General features: G+C 59.6%; 1 protein-coding gene across 1 annotated transcript in view; it reads left to right on the forward strand.

Moving 5' to 3' along the window:
* Positions 1-4,919: 4,919 nt before the first annotated feature.
* Positions 4,920-25,151, forward strand: part of C1QL1 (complement C1q like 1) — a 73,068-nt gene continuing 52,836 nt past the window's right edge. Inside the window, exon 1 of the mRNA XM_073325664.1 lies at positions 4,920-5,743. Coding sequence (XP_073181765.1) covers positions 4,922-5,743 — 822 coding nt within the window. The 5' untranslated portion in view covers positions 4,920-4,921. The remainder of the gene's footprint in view (positions 5,744-25,151) is intronic.

The raw sequence follows: 25,151 nt of genomic DNA on the forward strand, positions 1-25,151 counted from the left end.
TTGCAACCCGGGGAGGTCTCACATTGCCAGGGAATCAGGCCAGAAATTTGCTCCTCCACTGGCCGTGAGAGGCCGGGTAGGACTCACTTCCCCTTTGGTCCAGTGGCTCTGGAGCAAGGGTGGGGACTAGAAATCGAGTCGCAAGTCCACATGGGTCTGAGCAGCCTCCCGTAAGGCTGGTCCTGGCCTGGCGTGTGGGTCTCCTCTGGTAAATGGGGACGATGCAGGGCTATACATCCAGTCCCACTGGCACAAAAGGAAGCAATTCAGCCTCCCTCCTGCTCTGTGAATACCGGGCTCTCCCCACGGGAGCCAGCCCCAGCCTAGCAGGTGTCCCTCAGTTACTGCCACTAGCTGCAATGCTGGGGAATGATCACTCGCAATCCAGGTATTCCCCCTTTCCTGGTGCGCACTGGGCTCTGAGCCCTTCCCTCAGACCCCGGGGGAAAGTCTGGGCTGGGAACCAACCTGAGCTCATTACAATCACTAACGAAGAGCCTGGCATGGCCACACTGCAATCAATGGGTTACGTCAGGGATGAATTTGGCCCTTGCATTGGGATCCAGAATCATAGAATATCAGGGTTGGAAGGGACCTCAGGAGGTATCTAGTCCAACCCCCCGCCCAAAGCAGGACCAATCCCCAATTTTTGCCAAATCCCTAAATGGCCCCCTCAAGGATTGAACTCACAACCCTGGGTTTAGCAGGCCAATGCTCAAACCACTGAGCTATCCCTCCCCAAACCTCCCCAGAGAGGTGCTGAGCACTGGAAACCCCTTTGGCTTCGGAGGGAATTGCTGGCACTCAGGTCTGTGGCTCGGGCCAGCAGCTGGGGAATCGGGCAGGTCCTTGGTCATTGCACTAAGCTCTGTTTACTGGAGAGGGGAAGGGCAGACGCCCAAGGGCGCTTTGCTTCTTTAGTCTCATCTCTGTGGGTCCCACCCCCAGGGCTATGCAATTAGGGATAGTGAGTCATGCTCCTGGGACTGGGGCAGGATCCCAGGGCCTGGTTCCCCTCTCACACTGGGGTGGGCCAGGATGGACTCTGCTGAGTTAATGGAGTGACACTGGTGTTAAAGTGGCATAAGCAAAAGAAGAATCAGGTGCCGAGCCTGCCCCCTGTCCAAAGCTTCCCCACTGTGGGGCTGAACTCACTGAGCCAAGGCAGTTCTGCAAAGTCCTGATAAGAGGGTCCAGGTATCACAGGAAAGGCCTCTCCAGCTGGGGCAGAAAGCTGAAAAGCTGGCACCCTGAGGGAAACCCTGTTCTCTCCAGATCCTCAGGGAAACCGGGTGGCCCAAGCAGCTTAGGGGAGCACCCACACATCTGGATGGCTGTGTGAGCCACATGCCAAGCACTTGGCCATTCCTCATGGCTCGTGACCTCGGGCGAAGAGCTGAGGCCGGGCTCACGAATTCAGGGCTCTAGTGATGGGCTGGATGCAGGATTTACTTGGTGAACTTCTCTGGCCTGTGCTAAGCAGGAGGTCAGAGGAGCAGTCCCTTCTGGCCTTAAAAATCTGTGAATCAAAGGCATGGAAGTGGGTTGGTCCAGGAGCTCTTGCAGAATCTGGGGCATTTCAGGCACTGACTGGGGGCAGACACCACCAGCAGATGCTGCCAGGTCTTCAGAGGTGGCTGTTGATTCGGGGTGCCTCGGGTTTTGAATGCCAGCCTGAGCGGCCTGGCAGACTCCTCTCGCTCCAGCAGCAGCCAGCATGCTGAGCCCCGCCCAGAGCCAGCTGCAAGCTGGGGTCAGAATTGGAGACAGCCAGACTCAGAGGCCACTTTTGAATATGCTGATGCTACAGTGGCTCAGAGGGCCCAGGCGTGGGGCACCCCCCGAGGAAACACAGAGACCCCTGCTGCAGCCAGTGGCCGTCTGCTCAGCTCCCTTGGGGTGATTCCTGCTGAGAGGCAGCGCGATTGTGCCTTTCCCTCGTAATTACCGGAGAGGGAGAGGACTCCTCCCCCCCACCCCCGCTTTTCCCTTCCTGTTAAACTCCCTGGGAGCAGCAGCAGCTCATGGGCCAAGATGGCTGTTAATTAACACGCTGGCGCCTTCTGCTCGGCAAAGTTTGAAGCTGTTATTTTCCACTCCAGCGAAGCATGGAGAATCCATCGGGGGCCGACAGCCACAGCACTTGGGTGGTGAAGGGAGCACCCGTGGCGGGAGGGTTGAGGACAGATCTCCGGGCGGTGAAGGGAGCACCCGTGGGGGGGAGGGTTGAGGACAGATCTCCCCGCTAATAGGGGACCCCGGCACAGGTGGCTCTGGGCTGCAGGGAGAGGTGAGTGAAGGGTCATGGTGGGGAAGTTTGGGACTCCCACCGGGACCCTGCCTGGGTGCCCGATGCCTGAAGGGTGGGTGTTGCCAGAGGCCCAAAGCCAGGGGATCTCACCTGAACAGGTGGGTGGGAGAAAGGTCCCAGGACAGCAGCAGCCCCCTAACCTGACGAACCCCATTTCAGCTCAAGTAGCCGCAGGGCCATGGAGCTGGGCTGGGGAAAGAGGCCAAGGCCCAGGGAAACTCGGCAGCGTCTCCTCCTTTCCGTGCCCCAGAGCGAAACTTCAGCTCGAGTAAGTTACCAGGGGAGTCGGACCTTACCTCCCTAGCACCCTGGCCCCGTCCCGGCCAGCCCGAGTCGGGGGCGCTGGAGATAAACTGGCTACGGGGCGGGACACGCCGCTTTCCCCGCCTGGCTGCACGGCTCGCTGGGGCAGGGCTGGGCTGGGCGCCGGGGGAGACCGAAGCTGACCAATGTCCCGAAGGCAGGAGACGCAACTCGCTTTGCGCAGCAGGGCCACGAGCCACGGCAAAGGGAAACAGCGGCGGGCCGGGCCGGGCCGGGCCGGGCGGAGCAGCGACCCCGGCGGCCTGCCCCCGCCGCCCCCCAGTGCCCGACAGGCTCCAGCCCGAGCGACAAACACTCTAGAAACGGGCGGGGGCTGGAGTTGACAGCCAGGTTTGGGGAGAAAGAAACCGAGGCACTAGTGAGGCCGGGCCTGCAGGATCCTGTGCTGCACTAGGAGTAATGAGCGGTGGGTCCCCCCCCCCCGAAAATCTCTCACTCCCCCCCTCGGAAGTGAGGCACCCCAGCCGAGGAGCCTGTGGGCTGAGCGGAGGGGGGAGGGCCATGGTCAGGGAACCCCGCTAAGTGTGACCCTGCCAGCGGGGCTCTGCCTGGCGACTTCCCCGGGGGTCGGCGGCCCTGTCCGGTCGAGCTCAGCTGAGCCGTGGGACCCGAACGCCGGGAGCTGAACCCGCGACTCATTCCCCCGCTGGGCTCCCAGGAGAGCGAAAAGCCAGAGAAACCCACGGGAACGGTCTCGTGCCTGCCGGGTGCTTCGCTGTTGTTTGTAACCAGCTGCAGCCCCCCCCCCCCCCCAGGGAGACAGCGGCCCCCAGGAGAGCCGGACCCACGCGCCCCCCAGGGAGACAGCGGCCCCCAGGAGAGCCGGACCCCCTCCCCCCCAGGGAGACAGCGGCCCCCAGGAGAGCCGGACCCCCTCCCCCCCAGGGAGACAGCGGCCCCCAGGAGAGCCGGACCCCCTCCCCCCCAGGGAGACAGCGGCCCCCAGGAGAGCCGGACCCCCTCCCCCCCAGGGAGACAGCGGCCCCCAGGAGAGCCGGACCCCCTCCCCCCCAGGGAGACAGCGGCCCCCAGGAGAGCCGGACCCCCCCCCCCCCAGGGAGACAGCGGCCCCCAGGAGAGCCTGACCCACCCCCCCCCCCAGGGAGACAGCGGCCCCCAGGAGAGCCTGACCCACCCCCCCCCCAGGGAGACAGCGGCCCCCAGGAGAGCCGGACCCACCCCCCCCCAGGGAGACAGCGGCCCCCAGGAGAGCCGGACCCCCCCCCCCGGGAGACAGCGGCCCCCAGGAGAGCCGGACCCCCCCCCCCCAGGGAGACAGCGGCCCCCAGGAGAGCCGGACCCACCCCCCCCAGGGAGACAGCGGCCCCCAGGAGAGCCGGACCCACCCCCCCCCAGGGAGACAGCGGCCCCCAGGAGAGCCGGACCCCCCCCCCCCAGGGAGACAGCGGCCCCCAGGAGAGCCGGACCCACCCCCCCAGGGAGACAGCGGCCCCCAGGAGAGCCGGACCCCCTCCCCCCCAGGGAGACAGCGGCCCCCAGGAGAGCCGGACCCCCTCCCCCCCAGGGAGACAGCGGCCCCCAGGAGAGCCGGACCCCCTCCCCCCCAGGGAGACAGCGGCCCCCAGGAGAGCCGGACCCCCCCCCCAGGGAGACAGCGGCCCCCAGGAGAGCCGGACCCCCCCCCAGGGAGACAGCGGCCCCCAGGAGAGCCGGACCCACCCCCCCCCCCCAGGGAGACAGCGGCCCCCAGGAGAGCCTGACCCACCCCCCCCCCCAGGGAGACAGCGGCCCCCAGGAGAGCCGGACCCACCCCCCCCCCAGGGAGACAGCGGCCCCCAGGAGAGCCGGACCCACCCCCCCCCCAGGGAGACAGCGGCCCCCAGGAGAGCCGGACCCCCCCCCCGGGAGACAGCGGCCCCCAGGAGAGCCGGACCCACCCCCCCCAGGGAGACAGCGGCCCCCAGGAGAGCCGGACCCACCCCCCCCCAGGGAGACAGCGGCCCCCAGGAGAGCCGGACCCCCGAGTCCTAGGGACACCCGGAGCTCCCTGGACAGACCCCGAGCCGCTCACAAAGCGGCGAAGGCGACTCCTGCCCGACCAACTTTCCGGGCGGGGGGCGGGGGGCGGGGCAGGGCCGGCCATCCCGCTCTGCCCCCCCCCCCCCCCCCCGAGGTATCGGCAGGAACGGCTGGTGGCGAAAATCGAAGCGCTCCAAGCAGGGGCGCGACCAACCCGCCGCCCCGCGGCCAGCCCGCCCCGCCCGCCCCGCCGCTCTTTGCCGGAGCCGGGCGCCCAGCCCCGCTGCGCTCCGGCGGGGGGGATCGATGGGCAGGGACCAGCCTCCCGCAGCTCCAGCCAGCAGACAGGCGGCGGGAGGAGACGAGCAGCCGGCCGCTCCGCCTTTGCTCCTTTCCCGTCCCGGGCTGGGGGCACCGCGCCGCGGTCACCCGCCCAGGGGACCCCCCGGGCCGCTAGCCCGCCCGGCGGCCCCGCCACCGGGCACCATTCCCCCGCCGGGGCGGCCGCGGCTGAGCGCGGGGAGGAAAACTTTGCTGGCGGCCGCGCTCGGCGTGGTGATGCTGCTGGCGCTGGTGATCCTCATCCCGGCGCTGGTGAGCTCGGCGGGCGCGGGCGGGCGCTACGAGATGCTGGGCACCTGCCGCATGGTCTGCGACCCCTACCTGGGCCGGGCGGCCGCCACCGCCGCCGCCAGCGCCCGCCCGGAGCCCGAGCCCCCCGGCGGGCCCCCGCCGCCCTCCACGCTGGTGCAGGGGCCGCAGGGCAAGCCGGGCCGGCCGGGCAAGGCCGGGGAGCCGGGCCCGCCGGGGGCCATGGGCCCGCCCGGGGCGCAGGGCGAGCGCGGCCCGCCGGGGCCGCCCGGGCCGCCCGGGGGCAGCGGCGCCTTCAGCACGGCCACGTACAGCACCGCGCCCCGGGTGGCCTTCTACGCCGGGCTCAAGAACCCGCACGAGGGCTACGAGATCCTCAAGTTCGACGACGTGGTGACCAACCTGGGCAACAGCTACGAGGCGGCCACGGGCAAGTTCACGTGCAGCGTCCCGGGCACCTACTTCTTCACCTACCACGTGCTGATGCGCGGCGGGGACGGCACCAGCATGTGGGCGGATCTGTGCAAGAACGGGCAGGTGGGTGCGGGGCGCCGCGGCCCCCCGGGGCGGGGGGGGGCCCCCACCCCCCTCCCTCGGCGAGGGCCCCCCACCCCCCTCCCTCGGCGGGGGCCCCCCACCCCCCTCCCTCGGCGGGGGCCACGGGGCAGGGGCAGCCCAGCGCCCCGAGCGGTGGGTCCGGCTCCTGCCTGGGAGGGCCGCGTGGCTTGCGGGTCTCCAGGCTCCCATGGCTGAGCTGGGGCCGAGCCCAGGCCAGGGAGCTGGAAGTTGCGCTGGAGAATTTATTTTTAGACCGAGTCTTCCGCCCCACCCCCCAACAAAGTTTCTGTTCGAAGAGCGGGGCGAGAAGGGTCCCGGGGTTGGTATGGGAGGGGGTCTCTGGGCGGGGGTCCCGGGGCTGCAGTGGGGTCTCGGGGCGGGGGTCCCGGGGCTGGTATGGGGGGGGAAGGAGTCTCGGGGCGGGGGTCCTGGGGCTGCAGTGGAGTCTCAGGGAGGTGTGGGGCTGGTCCGTGGGGGGGGGAAAGGGGTCCCAGGGCTGCAATGGGGTCTCAGGGCGGCGGTCCCGGGGCTGGTGGGGGGGGGAAGGGGTCTTGGGGCTGGTGTGGGGTCTCCTGGCTGGGGAGGAGACAGGCTGGGCTTGGCCGGGCTCTCACAGCCGGTGGGTTTCAGAGAGCGGCAAGGCCCTTCGGCCAGCTGGTCTCTCCCTGGGTTCGCCCCCCCCCCCCCCCCCCCCAGCCCGGCCCCTTCACCCCTGGGGGTGCGGGTGCATGCGGGATGCTGGGGCGTTGTTTGGAGGGGAAGAGTCCGCGAAGGGAGCCCTGGCCCCGCTCCCAGCCCCCGGGGCGGGTGACTGCGGGCACCACCCGAGGGCTCCTGCCCGACGGCCGCTGGACAAAGCGGCCAGCCGATCTGGTGCTTGCGGGACCCGCCTTGCGCCTGCCTCGGGGCCGCGCGGTGTCTGATTGTCCGTCTGGTCCCGCTGTCTGTCCCCCTGGGTGGGCGGATCCCGAGCTCCCTGCCTGGCTCGACGGTCCGGTCTCGGAGGAAGGGCTGCGGCCATCGTCCCGGCTGAGGCCTCAGGTGCGAGGAGAGAAACTTGTGCTCCACTTCCCTCCCGCAAGCCTCTCCCGGGCTGGCTGCCCCGAGCCTGGCTCCGCGCCCCGGGGCGCAGCGGGCGCTTGGAAGTTCACCAGCTCGGACACGCCCTGTGCTGGGGCCCTCCCGCCTCCCACCCCAGGGAAATTGCCAGGGACAGAGGGGCTGCGGGATCTGGGGCCTTTTTACAGCGAACGGTTGCACCCCACTGCTTATTCAATTGGCCATTGCGCATGAGCAGCTGCCTTTCACAAGGCTCACCTGTGGGGTGCGATGAGTTTGGTGGGTCTCCGGTAGCTCCTGGCAGAGGGATGTTCACTTCACCCAAACCACAGCTGCCTGCTGATGTACAGAGCCAGCGCTGCTCAGGCCAGAGGGGAAGGCCGGGATCCTCTGGTCTGGCCTCCTTTGTTAGAATATTTATTCATTCACCTGACGGTAGCACCCCCGGGTCCCAGCTGAGATCGCGCCCCATGGTAGAGGTGCTGCGGACAGAGTGAGAGACAGACCCTGCCCCACCTAAAGAGACAAAGGATAGGATGAGAAACAGGCACGGCCATTTGCCCAAGGTCACACTGCCAGAGCTGGGACTAGAACCAACCTCACCTGCCGGCTATCAGTGCACTAGCCACTGGAGCCCACTGCCTTCTGTAAACCAGCAGAGGCACTGGGCAATTACAGCCTACACATCCCCATCTGTACAACGGGGGTAATAGAACCCTGCATTGGCAAGAGCTTGGCAGCCAAGGAGGAAAAGTGGCACGAAAGGTTATTTCTTCTTCTTGCTGCTACATTATAGATTGTTGTATTGACTCCTGGATTTGCTGTCCCAGGAGGCCAAAGGACCAGCGGGACCATGGAAAGTGGAACTTAAACCCAGACAGGGGTTGTGGGCTGGGTGCAGGAAGGCCTGGGTGAGGGTCTCCGGCCTGTGTTACTCAGACATCAGCCTGGATGATCAGAATGGTCCCTCCTTATCTCATGGGCAGCATCCCATCAGCAGGGGCAGTGTGTGCCAGCCTATGAGGCACCAGCTCTGTGCATACACAGATTTTATCAGTCTCCACGGCTGCCAATCCAGCACCTTTTACCAGGGCTAAATTCCCTTCACAATGTTAAGGCTTATTCATTCCCTCCTGCCACCCTAACACTGAAATATTCTTCACAGGGGTTTACTCCAGCACCTGGCAAAATGTCCTCTGCTCTCAGCCACTATCGGTGTTCTGCCAAGCTGCCACGCTCCACCCCAGAGGTGGCTGCACACTGGTGGTGTCCCCAATTTGTAAGGCTCCTTGAGATTCCACTTAGAATGCCCTGCAGACCTCATAGAAATGTCAAAGGCTATTTTGTGCACTGAAATCTACCTTCCTCTCCACCGTCACTAGAATCCCTCCCTTCCAAAGAAAACTGTCTGTGATTTAATGCACAGATCATCAGCTTTAATAATGACTTTCCTGTCACACCTTAAATGTCACCTGAGCTTAATTTTTGTCGGTGTCACCCGCTATTGTAGTGGAGCAGTCGTGCCACCATCATTAAGGATGAGTCTCAGTGATTCATTTGTAGGAGAGGGAAATCTGAGAGTCACACCCTCCCCTTTGCGACGTGCCCTGGGGCTTTACATATCGACCAACTTCCATCCAGGGAGCAGGCTTTCTCCTCTAGTCTTTTCCCTGTAGTTCCCATTATCATTTGCTAAATGTGGGCCTGATCCTGCATGCCCTGCACCCCCCCACTCCAAGGAACTCACAGTCTGAATGGATAAGACAGAGACAGGACAAGAAGGGAAACAGAGGCAGAGAGAGGGCAGTCACTTGACAAGGTCATTGAGCACTCAGAGCCAGGAAGAGACCTCAGCACTTGCTGCCCTGTTCACTGGGCCATGGTCCCTCCCTGTGCTCCCTTCAGACAGCCCCTCTTGTCAGATACTTTTCCTCTGTTAGCAGAACACAGCGATGCTCGGCCCAAACTTGGGTTCCCGTGTCTGGGCTCAGATGTGCAAGGTGCTGAGCATGCTGGCCCCAGCCCACCAAGGCACTTAGCAGGTGCCTAACTGGAAGCATGTGAGTCGTCCTGTTGAAGCCAATGCCTTGAGTCATGTAATTAACGTTAATCATCTGCTTGGGTGGTTTGGAGCCACTGTGCTTAGCAGGCTCACGTGCCGTCTGACAGGTAGGATGTATTCCTACCCCCATCTGCTCGGGCGAGGTTGGCCGCTGACTGCAGTGGGGACAGGATCTGGCCAATGTTACCTGTGTTTTCACCCACGTTCTTACTGGAAAATTCCCCCTGTTAAAAGCACAGCTAGCCAGCACCGACTTCAGCACTGCAATTGGGCAGCCGGGGTCCTGGGGCAGAGTGGGAATATGGAAATCGTTAAATGAGAGACGTCTACTTGTGGGGTTGCTGCATTATGTGAATAATAATAATAAGTTGGGAGTAATAGAAATGGCTTTTTTCCTATTCAAAGTTTTATTGTCCTTACACATCCCTGATGTGCCCCTCTTGGCTGCGTCCGCCTGTTAGCCGATGTGTCAGGATGCAGTCGAGACTGCAGGATCATCCATAAAGCTACAGGGTGGGGGTTTCAGAAAGGCCGACCAGAGACAGGCGTCAACATCCCAGGGGCTTCAGGCACTGAACTCCCTTCAACTTTGCTGGAAGATCCCAGCCCTTGTCGGTAGTTACACATTTCCTCCCTCAGGATTAACTTCTGCTCCCTATGGGCCCTCAGCGGCTCCCATTGAAATCAATGGGAAAACTCCCCTGAACTCCGGGGGCACGGGATGAAGGCCAGAGTCAGCCCTGCACCTGGCCCCAGACCTCTCTCTCCCGCTCAGTTAGAGCCTGATCCACAGGCCGCTGAACACGCAGGAGGCTCTTGACTGACTGCAGGGAGCTTTGGATCCGGCTCCTGAACTCTTGTTGTTTCCTGCACTCACGTAACCAGCTGCAGAGGTCTCAAAATGGTGGAGGGCTGGATCCTGCTGACACTGGTTTACTTGAGGGAAGCCCCTTCTAGCTGCTAGAACTTCCCATCCCCGCAGGGTGAGGCTGGCTGCTGGGTGCGGGACGACCCCAAGTGCTCTGGCTGGAGGCAGGACAGCAGCAAGGTACATGCGTACGGCCCAGGGGAGTCATAGGGTTCAGCACGTGCTTAAAGTGAAATGTGCAGATCCATCTCTGCTCCTGAAGTGGGGCCGAGCTTGGTGGTTGTACTTGCAAGGCCAGGCACTCACAGATGAACAGAGTAAATAAAATCCATTTGTGTGTCTCTGCAATCCAGCGCAATCGCCTTGTAGCTGTTGATAACGGGGGTTGGGACATGCCAGTCTCCAGGCCCCGCTTACTAATTGCGAACCCAATCTAGCTGTTACAGTACTTATCCAAGACAACTCACAGGGGCGGCAAGTGCTCTGGGGGTGAACAGTGCTGGCTAAACGATCACTGGGACGAGCACTTGAATGGAAAATGTGACTAAGACACTTTCAAAGAAAAATTCGCAGTAATTAGTTTTCCTATCTAAAAGAGGCAAAATCTCCTAAATGGGAACAGAAGTTGGGGGTCAGTGTTGGAGGCCCCTAGCTCCATATATCCAGAATGGGATCCCCCCTCCCACTCCAGCCCCAATTATAATGGTGTGTGAGAGAATGAGTGAGAAGGGGAGAGGGAGTCAGGACTCCTGGGTTTTATTCCCATACCTAGGTGGGTTCATGATTTGTCTACTTGGCTGCATTCCTTTTGAACTGTAATACCCAGGTCTCAGAGCAGCGGGCAGGGCAGTCCAGTGGTCAAGGGCGTGGCCTGGGTGCCAGGACTGCGGGGTTCCAGTGATCACCACCAGTGGTTGCAGTGGGGAATAAGGACTCTTGGATCCTATTCCCACTTGTTTTCTGACCTTGGGAAAGTTCTTTAACCTCTCAGCACCCCCCCTGTGAAATTGGGTTTTCCCACTGATCTGCCTCCCCCTGTGTTGTGCGGCCAGACTTGGGACTGTCTGTGATGTGCTCAGCTGCGGGGGCCGAGGGAGAGTGGGAATTCTTACCCAGGGTGGGTGGGCGAGGACTTCTCTCTCCAAGGGAGAGCTCTCTGTTGCAATGGGAACCTCACTGTGACACTCCTAATTACCCAGATCATTCCCCTGGATTCCCTGTGATAGCATCTGTTGGACAGGAGCCCACATTAGAAAGAAAGAAAGTTCCTTTGGAGCAAAGTGCTGCTAATTACTGATGACATGTTTGGAATCCATTGTAAATCGCCTGATCCTGGGGAAGGAGGGGGCCGTGGGGCCGTGGAGCCATTGATTTCCTGTGGCTCTAGCAGGCCGGATTCTGCCCACCTTGCACTTTGCAGAGGGGGAAGGCAGCTGGAGATATTCCTGGCACGTTTCTGAGCCAGGCTGTCTGTGGCCCCGAGACACCGCTGAGCAGCCTGCTTCTCACCACAGTGATTGGCCCAGCTCTGTGTTTGGATGCTTGGCTCAGCACTAGAGCACCCAGAGTCCCAGAGCTCCCCCCAGCCACCCAATGGGCTGGGCTGGGCTCAGCGGCTAAACCCAGAGGCTGATCCACATTGTTTTTGGCTTGGTCCCTTCTTTGCAAAAGCCTCATGTTGAGCCCTCGGGGCTGATGTTGCTCCATGGAGGTGGAACCCTCCCCCCATTGACTAGGAGAGTGCAGGATCAAGCCCATAAGCTGGGGCTCCCCGTTATGCATTATAGTCCCGACTCAGCAAAGCACACAGGCAACACCCCATTATAAACATGCGCTAAAATTCATGGGGACTTCAGCCCTCCGCATTCCCCTGCCCCCTCAGCCTGCATCCTGCCCCCCACATTCCTCTGCCCCCTCAGTCTTCCTCCTGCCCCCCACATTTCTCTGCCTCCTCAGAGTTTCCTGCTCCCTACCACTGTGCCCTCCATGCTGGCCCCGCAGCCCCATTGCAGGCACCTCCACATTCCCCTGCCCCCTTCCTAGCTCTTCCCTTTGGGCAGCTTGTGGCTTCAGCCCTTGTGACAGTCCTGGGAGATGGCGACCATGTTGGATAAGGGTGACAATCGGTGAAACCCCTTTAAAAAGCCCTGGGCAGGTGGTGAAGGGGCAGACGCTCAGGACAGTGTCATGCTGCAGGCAGAGGTGCTGGAACGAGGGGTGCTGGGGGCTTGAAGTGGTTTCCATCACATGCTGCGTTTACAGTTTGGTTCAATGGCTCTCAGGCCCCCACTCTACACATTGTCCCAGCACCCCGGCTGTGGGGGCAGCTAGGGAGACCCAGCGTAATGATCCCCGGTGGCATTTGGCCTGGACGCAAAGGGGCTGGGATCTTTGGTGGCGAGAGGGATGAAGGGGCAGATACGAATGCAGAGAGACCCCAGCAGACCCCAGCCCTGCTCACGCAGCCTGAGCAGCTCCTCTCCATCCTGCTGAAAACACTGAGTGGGGGGCCCAGTGTCACGGAGCGTGGGGGAGTTCAGGCCCTGCACCCCTCTTCCTGAGATTCACTGAGACTCTCAGCCAGCCAGTAAAACAGAAGGTTTATTGGACAACAGGAACACAGTCCACAACCGAGCTTGTGGGTACAACCAGGACCCCTCAGTCAAGTCCTTCTGGGGGAGCAGGGAGATTAGACCCCAGCCCTGGGGTTCCCTGTGTTCCTCCACCCAGCCCCAAACTGAAACTAACACCCCCACCCCCCCCACCCCCAGCAGGCTCTCTCCTGCAGCCTGTCTTCACATTCCTGGGCAGAGGTGTGACCTCCCCCTCCCCCTCCTGACAGGCTCTCAGGTCTCCCATCCCCAGGACACATTCCCAGGTCAACACTCCCCCCTCCCTGCTGCTTCACATCCTCACATCTCTCCCCCCTTGGAGACTGAACTGAGCGGGGTCACTGACCAGTGACCTGGGGAAGTTCGGGGCCCCCTCTCCGGGACAGCGCATCCGCTATCAGGTTGGCACTTCCCTTCACGTGGACCACGTCCATGTCATAATCCTGCAGGAGCAGGCTCCATCTCAGGAGCTTGGCGTTGGCTCCTTTCATCTGGTGCAGCCAGGTCAGGGGAGAGTGGTCGGTGTACTCGGTGAAGTGTCGCCCGAAGAGATAGGGCTCTAGTTTCTTGAGGGCCCACACCATGGCCAGGCATTCCTTCTCGACGGCCGCGTAGTGTTGCTCCCGGGGTAGTAACTTCTTGCTCAGGTACACGATGGGGTGTCTCTCCCCCTTTTCATCCTCCTCCATTAACACCGCTCCCAGTCCCGTGTCTGAGGCATCGGTGAACATCACAAAGGGCTTGTCAAAGTCTGGGTTTGCCAGAACTGGGCCACTGACCAGAGCCTCCTTCAGCGCCCGGAAAGCCTCTTGGCACTGCTCGGTCCAAACCACCTTGTCTGGCTTCCCCTTCTTGCATAGCTCAGCGATGGGGGTGGCTATGGCGCTAAAGTGGGGCACAAATCTTCGGTAGTATCCTGCCATCCCAATAAAGGCTTGGACCTGCTTTTTGGTGTGGGGAGCGGGCCAGTCTCTGATCACCTCCACCTTGGCTGGTTCCGGCTTTAGGCAGCCGCTCCCCACCCAATGGCCCAGGTAAGATACTTCAGCCATCCCCACCTTGCACTTCTCCGCTTTTACAGTCAGCCCAGCCCCCTGGAGTAGGTCCAGCACTTGTCTAACCTGGGACACGTGGTCCTCCCAGGTCTGGCTAAAGACACAGATGTCATCAATATACGCCACGGCAAAACTCTCCACCCCCCTCAGTAGCTGGTCCACCAGGCGCTGGAAGGTGGCCGGCGCTCCCTTGAGGCTGAAAGGCAGGGTCAGGAACTCATAGAGCCCCAGAGGGGTGATAAAGGCTGGTTTCAGCCAGGCATCTGCATCCAGGGGCACTTGCCAGTAGCCCTTTGTAAGGTCCATGGTGGTAAGGTACCGAGCTCCTCCCAGCTTGTCTAGGAGCTCGTCCGGCCTGGGCATGGGGTAGGCATCAGATACAGTGATGGCACTGAGCTTCCAACAGTCCACACAGAACCGGACCGACCCATCCTTTTTGGGGACCAGCACCACCGGCGAGGCCCAAGGGCTGGCCGATGGCTGGATCACCCCCAAAGCCAGCATGTCCCGGACCTCTCTTTCCAGGTCCTGAGCAGTTTGCCCTGTGACTCGGAAGGGGGAGCATCTTATCAGCGGGTGCGACCCCGTCTGCACCCAGTGGACAGTCAGATTAGTGCGTCCAGGCTGGTTGGAAAACAGCTGTCGGTATCGATGCAGCACCCCCCTGACCTCAGCTTGCTGGGCAGGGGTTAGCTGATCCGAGAGGGGAATTGTTTCCAGGGGGGAACCAGCTCTGGTCCCAGGGAATAGATCTACTAAAGGGTCATCTCCCTGCTCCTCCCACTGTCCACACACGGCCAACACCACATTCCCCCTGGCATAATATGGCTTCATCATATTCACATGGTACACCCGGCGGTGGTGCACCCGGTTTGACAGCTCCACCACATAGTTTACCTCATTGAGCTGCTTGACAACCTTGAAAGGGCCCTCCCAGGCGGCCTGTAGTTTGTTCTTTCTCACGGGGATGAGAACCATCACCTGATCCCCGGTGGCGTAGGCACGGGCCCGTGCCCTGAGGTCATACCAGACCTTCTGCTTCCTCTGGGCTCTGGCCAGATTCTCCCTGGCCAGGCCCATGAGTTCAGCCAGTCTCTCTCGGAAGATCAGGACATACTCCACCATTGACTCTCCATCGGGAGTGGCCTTCCCCTCCCATTCGTCTCTCATCAGGTCCAGGGGACCCCTCACCCTCCTTCCATATAGCAGTTCGAAAGGCGAAAATCCGGTAGACTCCTGGGGCACCTCCCTGTACGCGAACAGCAGGTGAGGGAAGTACTTGTCCCAATCCTGCGGGTGCTGGTTCATAAAGGTTTTCAGCATCATCTTTAGCATCCCATTGAACCTCTCCACCAGCCCATTGGACTGGGGGTGATAAGCTGAGGCCCAGTCGTGCCGGACCCCACATTTCTCCCACAAGCACCGGAGCAGGGCCGACATGAAGTTGGACCCTTGGTCTGTCAAGATTTCCTTGAGGAACCCCACTCGGCTGAAAATGGTCAGGAGCGCATCGGCCATGGTGTCTGCTTCAATGGAAGCTAAGGGCACTGCCTCGGGGTAGCGGGTGGCAAAATCTACCACCACCAGAATGTATTTCTTCCCCGACCGGGTCGTCCTGTTGAGAGGCCCCACGATGTCCATGGCCACCTTCTGGAAAGGCTCCTCTATGATGGGCAAAGGTCTCAAAGCTGCTTTCCCCTTGTCCCGGGCCTTCCCCACCCTCTGACAGGGGTCACAGGATCGGCAATACTGCCGGACCGTGGTAAAGACCCCGGGCCAGTAAAAGTTCTGTAGCAACCTCTGCCGGGTGCGCCGGATTCCCTGGTGCCCTGCGAGGGGGATGTCATGGGCCAGGTACAGGAGCTTGCGGCGATACTTCTGGGGGACGACCAGCTGTCTCCTGATCCCACAGGACTCTACTTCCCTTGTGGGAGCCCATTCTCGGTACAGGAACCCCTTCTCCCACAGGAACCTCTCCTGGCAGCCTCTCCTCATGGTCCGTACCACACTGAGGTCGGCCAGGTCCCTGAGCTTCCGCAAGGAGGGATCTTTCCTCAACTCGGCCTGGAACTCAGCGGCTGGGGAAGGGATGGGGCCCGGTTCCCTCTCATTGGCCGGGTCTGAGGCCACAGCCTCTCTGAGCCGTGCCCCTCGGCGCTCCCTCCCGACCAGGGTAGGGTCCTGCGCCTCCGGTGTGGTACCCTCCCCGAGGTCAGGGTGCAGTGCCCCTCGCCGGCTCTGGCTACGGGTCACAACCAGGGCGGTCTGGGGCTTGCTTGGCCAGTCCTCTAGGTCTCCCCCCATCAAAACTTCAGTGGGCAAATGGTGGTGTACCCCCACATCGTTGGGGCCCTCCTTGGCTCCCCATTTCAGGTGTACCCTTGCCACGGGCACCTTAAATGGGGTCCCGCCCACCCCCGTCAGGGTCAGGTAGGTGTTGGGCACCACCCGATCTGGGGCCACCACCTCGGGCCGGGCCAGCGTCACCTCCGCGCCCGTATCCCAGTATCCATTGACCTTCCTCCCATCCACCTCCAGGGGAACAAGGCACTCTCTCCGGAGGGACAGCCCTGCGCCCACCCTGTAAACCGAGCACCTTGAGTCCAGAGCCTCCAGCCCTCTGGCGGAGCTGGCCTGGGGTACTCTTCCCTCCTGAGCAGGTGGTAAACTGGTAGCCCCCCTTTCCTGGGTCATCTGCCCTCGTCCAGCTGGGTCCCTACCCAGTTAACCCTGGGTAGGTTGGGTCTGCTCAGTCTGTCCCTGAGCCTGGGGCACTGGGACCGCACGTGGCCTCTCTGGCCACAGTGATAGCAGCTCAGGTCACGTTGGTCCCCTCGAGCGGGTCGGAGGGGCCCGACGCCAGGCGTTCCCCTTGGGAGGGGGTTCTCCCTATTTCCCCCTGGGAGGTCCCATGGTGACTCTCTTTCTGCATCAGGGGGGGCCCTGTTCTTTTGGGACTCCTCCCGGCTACCCCCAACCGACTGTTCACAAACTCGTCGGCCAGCTGCCCTGTGTGCTGGGGGTTCTCGAGCTTTTTGTCCACTAACCACAGCCTCAGGTCGGACGGGCACTGATCATACAGCTGCTCCAGTATGATTAGGTCAAGCAGGTCCTCTTTAGCTCGGGCCCCAGCTGTCCACTTGCGGGCATACCCCTGCATCCGGTTGACCCGTTGTAGGTAGGTGACCTCAGGCGTTTTACGCTGACTCCGGAACCTTCTCCGGTACATCTCGGGGGTCAGCCCAAACTCACGGAGCAGGGCCTGTTTGAACAGTTCATAGTCCCCTGCCTCCGGCCCTGTCATCCGGCTGTACACCTCCACGGCTTTGGGCTCCAGTAAGGGGGTGAGAAACTGGAGCCTGTCTGCAGGGTCAACCCTGTGCAGCTCGCAGGCATTCTCAAAGGCCGTCAGGAAGCTATCCATGTCCTCCCCCTCCTTCCGCTGGGCCAGGAAGCACTTATCAAAGCTCCTTGCAGTCTTGGGTCCCCCCTCACTCACCGCAGCCGGGGTCCCACTGCTCCTCAGCCTGGCCAGCTCCAGTTCATGCTGTCTTTGTTTCTCCTTCTCCTGACGTTCCCTCTCCTTCTCCTCCTGCTCATGTTGACGTTGTTTCTCCTCATGTTGATGTTGTTTTTCATGATCCTCCAGCTCCCTCATTTTCATCTCCCTCTCCCATTCCAGCCGCATCCGCTCCAGGGATGGGGAGCTCCGCCGGGAGGATCCCCTGCTGGCTGCCGGGGTCAGGGTGCCCTCGCTATTCGCTGGGCTTCCCCCAACCCCTCCCCCAGGCCTAGGTAGGAAGGGTCTCGGGATGTCCTTGGCAGCAGTCTGACCCCTCCCAGCCCCGTCAGGCCCCAGGGCCCACACTGCGTCCGCCGGGCAGCTTCCCTCAGGGACAGGGATCGGGTCATCCAAGCGATCCTTCTCCTCCAACTGGGCAATCAGCTGTTTCTTGGTGGACCTCCCAATGCACAGCCCCCTCTGCCTGCACAGCTCCACCGGGTCACTCTTAAGGCGTTTAGCGTACATCTCCCTGCTGGCCACTCGCGGGCCGGGCAGCTTTCTACGGTTTCCAGGAAAAGCCCCTAGTGTGCCAGTCCTTCTTGAGGTCACCACCTCTTTGCCAGGGTCGAGCTGCAGACTCCTCCGCCCCTGGGACCGCTCGCTGCAATCCCCCGGGGGACCCTGTTACTGCAAAAGTCCTTCTCTCTGGTCACACACTCCCAGGGGTTAACCACCCCCTGGAACCGTCTCTCTCTGACTCTTCAGCACGCCCGGTCCCTGTCAATCCCCCTTCGTTTTACTGTTCCCCAGTCACTTACTGCAGGAAGCGCCGTCCACGGAGTGCAGTACATCCCACCGCTGCCACCAGTTGTCACGGAGTGTGGGGGAGTCCAGGCCCTGCACCCCTCTTTCTGGGATTCACTGAGACTCTCAGCCAGCCAGTAAAACAGAAGGTTTATTGGACAACAGGAACACAGTCCAAAACAGAGCTTGTGTGTATACCCAGGACCCCTCAGTCAAGTCCTTCTGGGGGAGCAGGGAGCTTAGACCCCAGCCCTGGGGTTCTCTGCGTTCCTCCACCCAGCCCCAAACTGCCAACTAAACCCCCCCAGCAGGCTCCCTCCTGCAGCCTGTCTTCACATTCCTGGGCAGAGGTGTTACCTCCCCCTCCCCGTCCTGGCTCAGGTGACAGGCTCTCAGGACTCCCACCCCCAGGGCACATTCCCAGGTCAACACTCCCCTCTCCCTGCTGCATCACATCCTCACACCCGGGGCTACCGGGACTGGGCTGGAACGTTTCTAATTGAACCAGGCACGTGGGGCTGATAGGACGGTCCGGCAGGGCCTGGGGACACCTCGCCACTCACCCCTCCTGCCTTGTTACAGACGTGTAGCAAGGAGAAGGCTGAGGGGCTGAGACCCTGAGCCAGGAGGAGCCTCCTCCTTCCACTAATTGGGAGGAAATGGAGCGTGGGCATCCCAGGTCTAGCGGTCAGCCCGCTGGGGAGAGCCACAGCTGCCCCCAGAGTTGTCACCGGAGACCTGATCATGCGGAGTGCTCAGCACACTCCACTTGGGGTCCAGCAGATACCAGCACCTTGCAGGATCTGACCTCGCAGGCCTCTTCCTGCAGCCTGTGCCCACAGCCCTGCCCCACACTGCCCCATGGAAGTCTGTGACATCATGCACAGGCAAGGGATGTGGCTGGGAGTAAGAGCTGGAAAGGCAAGGCCCTTTGGACCCCAGAATGGCATCTGGGAGCGAGGGGGTGGCCTGTCACAGGACAAGCCCCTCCAATCCTCTGGCTCTCTGGGCATGTCACCGTGACACTTTGTTCCACAAAGCTCCTGCCCAGAGGAGGCTGCAGGTGAATTGTTCTAGCTTGTAACATGCAAAAAACCAAACCAGAACCAAACCAAACCTGCTCTTTGATATTTAAGTTTAATTTCCTCTGACAAACCCCAGCTCAGGGGTTGCTGATCTGTCTCTTATTTAAACTGCATTCCCACCGCAGGGCTTCCTCCCTGCCCGTCATGTGGGAATTTGCCTCTTGAGAGGAAAACACCATCCTCTTGAGATAGCTGGTTGGTGTGTATTCCCGGGCGCTCTCATGCTGCGTTGCGGAGGGCTATGGAAATACCTGGGCAGAGAGATTCAGCTTCCGCTTTTTAGTTATCATTATGATTTTTATGGTGTTGCAGTGGATTTTAGTGCACTGCCCTGGGACTGTGCTATCCCGAGTGTCTGCAGCATTAAGCAGACAGGAATATGCAGCAGGAAATGCAATCCAACCCACTGTCCAGGGATTCGGGACCCCAGCGCTCTAGGGGTGCTAGAGATCCCAGACTGTTGTGCAGAGAGAGCTCTGGATTCCAAACACCCCAGATCCAGGGACTCCAGAGTTTTACTTTCAGACTCATCTTTATTGCCAAGCGCTGGGAGATACTGTGCGTGTGAATGGCACTACACGGATAGAGCACACATTGCTGTGTGGTTATTGAGCTCAGTTTGGGAGACTGTTGTTTAACCGCGAGGAGCACAGTGGGGATTCCGGGCATTAGGGGCTCAGAGAGTTGGGAGCAGGTTGGATGTTCTAAAGCCGATTGTTTTGCAGCACTCATTATGTAATGAATCACAGCCTAGCCATGTATGGTACGTCTACACTGCAATAAAACACACGCACACACAGCTGACTCTGGCTCACAGGGCTAATTGCAGTGTAGATGTTTAGGCTCGGACTGGAGCCCAGGCTCTGGGACCCTCCTCCCTCGTGGGATCTCAGAGCCTGGGCCCAGCCCGAGCCAGAACGTTTAAGCTGCGGTTTTATAGACCTTCCGCCTGAGCCAGAGTCAGCTGACCTGGGCCAGCCATGGGTGTTTTATTGCAGAGTAGACCTACCCTTAGGCAAGGATCAAACCTGGCGCTGTTAGCTCCAAAAACACTGGACTAAAGCAGCAAGCCTTTTGGCTGTGAGTGACAGCTGCTCATCCCACTGAGACTGGCCCCGAGAAGAAGCAGGATCAATGTGCTAATCCAATGTCTTACCCTGTGGCCAGTCCCTTAACTCAGGACCTCACAGGTGCCTCCGATCGCACAGTGACATGGCCATCTGTGCGTGCACCACTTTCTCCGTGCAAAGCAAACCCAGGTGCAAACGGCGCTGGTGCATGTGATCACCATGTTACACAGGCAGCCGTGACACGCACGCATCTTGTAGGAGGCTCCTTGGGAAAGCCGGTGACAGTTTCATGGCAGGAATCTGAAGGCACAGGAAGTGTGCAGCTGGCTGGGTGTGTATTGTCTTGTGCACAGATCAGGGTGCACATGGAGATTTGTGAGTGAATTTCGCAGGGCGGACACTGAACACGATAATCTGTGGTCAGCACAACCCCAGATAGTCTGTGCTCCGCTTTTTATTACATGGGAAGCAACACTCTGCGGCCGAGTCACCTCGCTCTGGGGGCAGCAGCTAGCGGAGGGCGTTCTGCTCACCGGACACTGGGGCTGAAGGAGTCTCATCTCTCAGTGCTTGCGGCCGAAGCCGAGCCTTAGAGCCCAGTGATAGATTCTGGATGTTTGAGCGTCTGTAATCATCCCAGAATGAATCAGCTACTCATGTGTTCAGCTCTGAATCCCCAAGTCTTCAGGGTTTAATCAGTGGTTCTTGTCTTTCATAGATAATTATGGGTCTTAGGTGTGGAGCCCTTTCTTAACGGGGCTCGGTCAATTTCATTTCACGCCAAAGTACCTGACCCACCACGGCCTTACTCCAGCCTTATGAAATCAGTGGAGTTACGCTGGCATAAAACTGGAGGAATGCAGCAGGGAATGAGACTAGAGATGTAGGTATTCTTAAGTGGGGAGGGTTGCGGGGGTACAGAGTGTAGTGTGACTAGCAGTGTTTTGGTGAATTCCTTTTAATTTCAAAACATACAAAATATTTTTGGATTTGACTCTTCTGTAGCATCCTGGAGACAAACGTAACCAGAGCCTATCTGGACTAGTGCATCAGAACCAACAAGTGAAACTTGCTAGAAAAAATAATTGAAGCCCCCTAATCTGGTTTCCAGTGTTGCACACCCCAAGGGTTCAGACATCATGAGGCAGAACCCCCAAAACCATGAAACTGACTTCAAATCACGAGATTAAAAAAACAACACCCCAAGCTGTGGGGTTTGTTGCCAGCTGGTGTCTGAGCCATTAGGGGACACCTGGGTTACATTTTTGAGTTTTTCCCTGCAACCAGGAAATGCTAGAAACTTTGAAACAAACACCAAATATCACAAGTCTTGTGATGAAAATGGTGGGAATTGGCAATGCCAAGTTTTCCCATTTCAGGCATCATCCGATTGAAATGAACAATGATCACGAGCACAGAGAAGTCAATCAGCTTTTAACTTGCTTTCAGATTTTGCCCTCTAAGGCCCAGCCCTGCGAATACTGAAGTGTGTGAGTAATGTTACTTGTGACCGCAATCTAACTGAACCACTAACCCAGGAACCAGATTTCAGAGTAACAGCCGTGTTAGTCTGTATTCGCAAAAAGAAAAGGAGTACTTGTGGCACCTTAGAGACTAACCAATTTATTTGAGCATGAGCTTTCGTGAGCTACAGCTCACTTCATCGGATGCATACCGTGGAAACTGCAGGGAGGAGGTATTGTTTTATGATCTCTGTGTGTATATAAAGTCTGCTGCAGTTTCCACGGCATGCATCCGATGAGGTGAGCTGTAGCTCACGAAAGCTCATACTCAAATAAATTGGTTAGTCTCTAAGGTGCCACAAGTACTCCTTTTCTTTTTTTAATCTAACTGAAGTCACTGAGACTTCCCCAGGGTGTGAAACTCTCCCCAGGCCTAAGGGTCTGTCTGGTCAGGACCGAAGGGGTTACCAGTCAGACCAGTCAGGAGATTTTGTTTTAAAGAGGGGAGTTTTGATTTTGGTGGTGTCTCTTTCAGGCTCTTCTTTGTCCTAAAGGTCAATAAACCCAGAGCAAGGCTTTGTGCAGGACAGAGCTTGCGGCCATTGCGATTTTCCTCCATTGACCTCAGGGGGCTGAGCAGAGAGTGGGCCAGGGCAGATTGGGCCTTTGAGGCACAGTTTCCAGCGAGCTTGGGGCCAGGTTCTCACATGCGCGGCACCCCCAGCTGGTTCCCAGCCTTCCCACGACCTCAGCACCTCCTGGTCGTGCAGTGTGCTGAGCTCCTCTGACAATCTGCCTCTAGATGTGGGTGCTGAGCTGCTTTGACAGGGCCAGCGCTCTGCCCTCAGCCGCGCTAGCCCCTGAGCTCACTGGGGTGGCACTATCAGAGCGGACGCCGTCCCTCGTGCCTTGTGTCTAAGCCATACCGATGCCCCTGTAGGCCAAGGCTCCCTGGCATCCCTCCCCGGCAAACGGAAGGGTTATCTGCAAACAGCTGGGCAGGAGCCAGTCCACTGGCATTTGGGTGGCAGCATTTGCAGACGACAGAGAATTCTTTGGGGGGATGAAGACAGAACAGACGGAGGAAGCTCAGGGGGGCCGAACCCAGTTAGCCGAATGGTAGATGAAATTCGAAGTTGACAGATGGAAGTGAATGCACTTTGGGCAGGATCATTTGAACTGTTCGCACAGTCTGCATAGACCACTTGGCTCAGGGCCCTGGGCACCAGCATGGGCAGCTTTGTGAAGGCCTCGGCTCGCCGCCCAGCTGCAAAGGGCAGCAAGCACGATGTATAAAGAATGGGCTAGAAGAATGATACTGGGAACAACTGTAATGTAAGTGTATAGCTAAGTGCGGGGCCTGCACCTGGCATCCTATGCCTGGTTCTGGGCACCCCATCTCGAAAGGGCTGAACGGAAATGGAAGGGTTCAGAGACAGGCAACGGGGCGGACGATCTCCGTCTAACGAGAGAGTGATGTTCCTGGCACTGATGTACCCTCTAGCGCTGGCCAGGACCAGACAGGATACCACAGAGTAAACGTCCCCCTGGTCTGACCAACTCTGGCAGTTCCTACACCCCTAGTTACTGCAGTAAAAGGGGTGGGGTAGCCCTGCGCTCTAAAGGGAATTCTGGGTCTGAAATGAGGGGTGTCCCTTGTAAAGGGAAGAGGCTCAGAGACACAGGCAAGGCTGTGAGGACCTGCTGCTGTTGGGTGGGGAGGATGGGAGAAGATCGGGGTTTCTATTTACAGAAATGAGGGTGGGGATCAGATTCTGGAAGCACAGCAGAGGCCACCTGGAAGTTTCCTTTTGCCTCAGTTTCCCCACATGCAGCGAGGGGATCATGCTGCTGTCCTGCTTTGAGCTCAATGGATGAAGAGGGCTAGATAAGGGCCAGCTGTTTCCATTGTTCCCTTTGCTTCCTTGGTATCAGACAATCCCCGCTCCACATGGCAGGCTGCACCGTCCCCATACAGAGCACCCTCAGCCAGTCACATCTGCTGCAGGCATGGGCCGCATCTTGGACTTCCCTGGAGCTGGGTCCTCTTGCACCAGGGCTGAGCTTGGCCTGCCCTGTTCGCATGGTGGTTCTTTCCTGCAGGAGAAAGGCTCGCTCGCCAAGCAGGTTTGGGGGCGGGGAAGTGCTGCGTTTTGCAGGACTGGGACTGAGGAGCTAAGGGGAATATTAGAGATGGCTCGGCCTCCAAATAAAAGCCCATCAGGCGCTATCCTGGAATGAAATATTCATGAACAACTTCAGTGGCAGCCTCTTTGGAAGAAAGATGCTCCTTGTTCTATTGCATGGCAGGACGGGATCCGTGTGAAGTGCCGGCGAACGAACACGCAGCCCTCGGCAGGGCAGGGTTGTGTAATACTCACAGAAGCTGAAGGCGAAGGGTGAGCGTAGCCAGCCTGGGCGGGGGGAAAGGGGGACTAGAAATAAGGGACGGCACTCTGCGCGGTGCTGAGCAGCTCGGTGAGGTGCTGGGAGCCTTTGGATCCCGCAGGAGTCGTGGGAGCTGGGGGCAGTCACGGGGAGGGGGTCGCAGGAGATTTCATTGCCCTTACCTGCTGGGGGACTTGGCAAGGCAGTGCCCCTCCCCCCAGCGCTTTGGTGCAGGGCCTGGCTCTCCCCTGTCTGTGCTGCTCCCGGCACCCGGGGCCTGATCTCAGCTGGGGCCTCCAGGGGGTGCCGGTCAATAGCAATAGTCGCCTTAGCTCCAGCAGCTCATTAGCACGGGCTGGCCCTGATGCCGACCGCCTGGCAGGGCAGGACAGAGGTGTCTTTCTTGCAGGGTCCCCGTGCTATTCAATGGGTGGGGGCCAAGGCTCCGGGGCTGTGTCCGGGAGAGCCAGGGAGGTTCCTGGGGATGGCAGGTCATTCAGAGACACCCTCTCATACAGGCCACGGCCCTGCCCAGGCTGCACAGAGATGGTAGATCCCATGGGACTCTGATGGCCAACTCTGCTCCTTGAGGTCTTCAAACTACAATTTGAGGACTTCAATAGCACAGATATAGGTGTGAGATCTTTTTTAGGAGTGGTGGGTGAAATTCTGTGGCCTGCATTGTGCAGGAGGTCAGACTAGATGATCATAATGGTCCCTTCTGGTCTAAATATCTATGAATCTATGAATCTATGATTGCCCTCTCCCCACAGCCACTCAGATTGTGATTGATTGTGGGCCAGGGCCCCAGGCACTGCACAGACACAGAGTGGAGAGACGGGCCCTGCCCCAGAGGGTTGGCAGCCTGAGTAGACAAGAGATACCAAGTGGATGCAGCTGGGGGAGCGCAGGGGCACACTGAGCCAGTGCCGGCCAGCAGGACAGGCTGGGGGCTCAGCACACCAGCTGCCTGACCTCTGCCCTGCACGCCCCGATGGGCAGCAATCCAGTTGGCGGTGCTGTGTGCACACAGCTGGGTGCGAGGGGTGAGATAAATGGCTGATGAAATGGCCTTTAGATCCAACAGCAAATGCTACTTGTCCAGGAGAGCAGGCGATTAAATGCTGGAAGCGCAGGGGGGCGGGGGTGCTCAGGGGTTGTAAAGAAACTTTGACCTGAAGTTTGGAGCCAATTGACTTCTATGACCAGGAGGCAAAGGGCCAATGAAAACTCAAGGGCTTCTGAATCCAGAGGGCTCGGGGGGGGGGAGTAGATTGCAACCCGGCCTTATCTCCAGGCTGGGCAGAATCCGATGGGTCTAGTTTATCATTTTGCGGGGTATTATCAATGTTTATTTTTAAGCATTTTTTATTTTTATCAGTTCAAATTTTCACAGCTGTAGGACACAGGGAGGGT

This window comes from Lepidochelys kempii, chromosome 27 (genome assembly GCF_965140265.1).
Source record: "Lepidochelys kempii isolate rLepKem1 chromosome 27, rLepKem1.hap2, whole genome shotgun sequence".
NCBI lineage: Eukaryota > Metazoa > Chordata > Testudines > Cheloniidae > Lepidochelys > Lepidochelys kempii.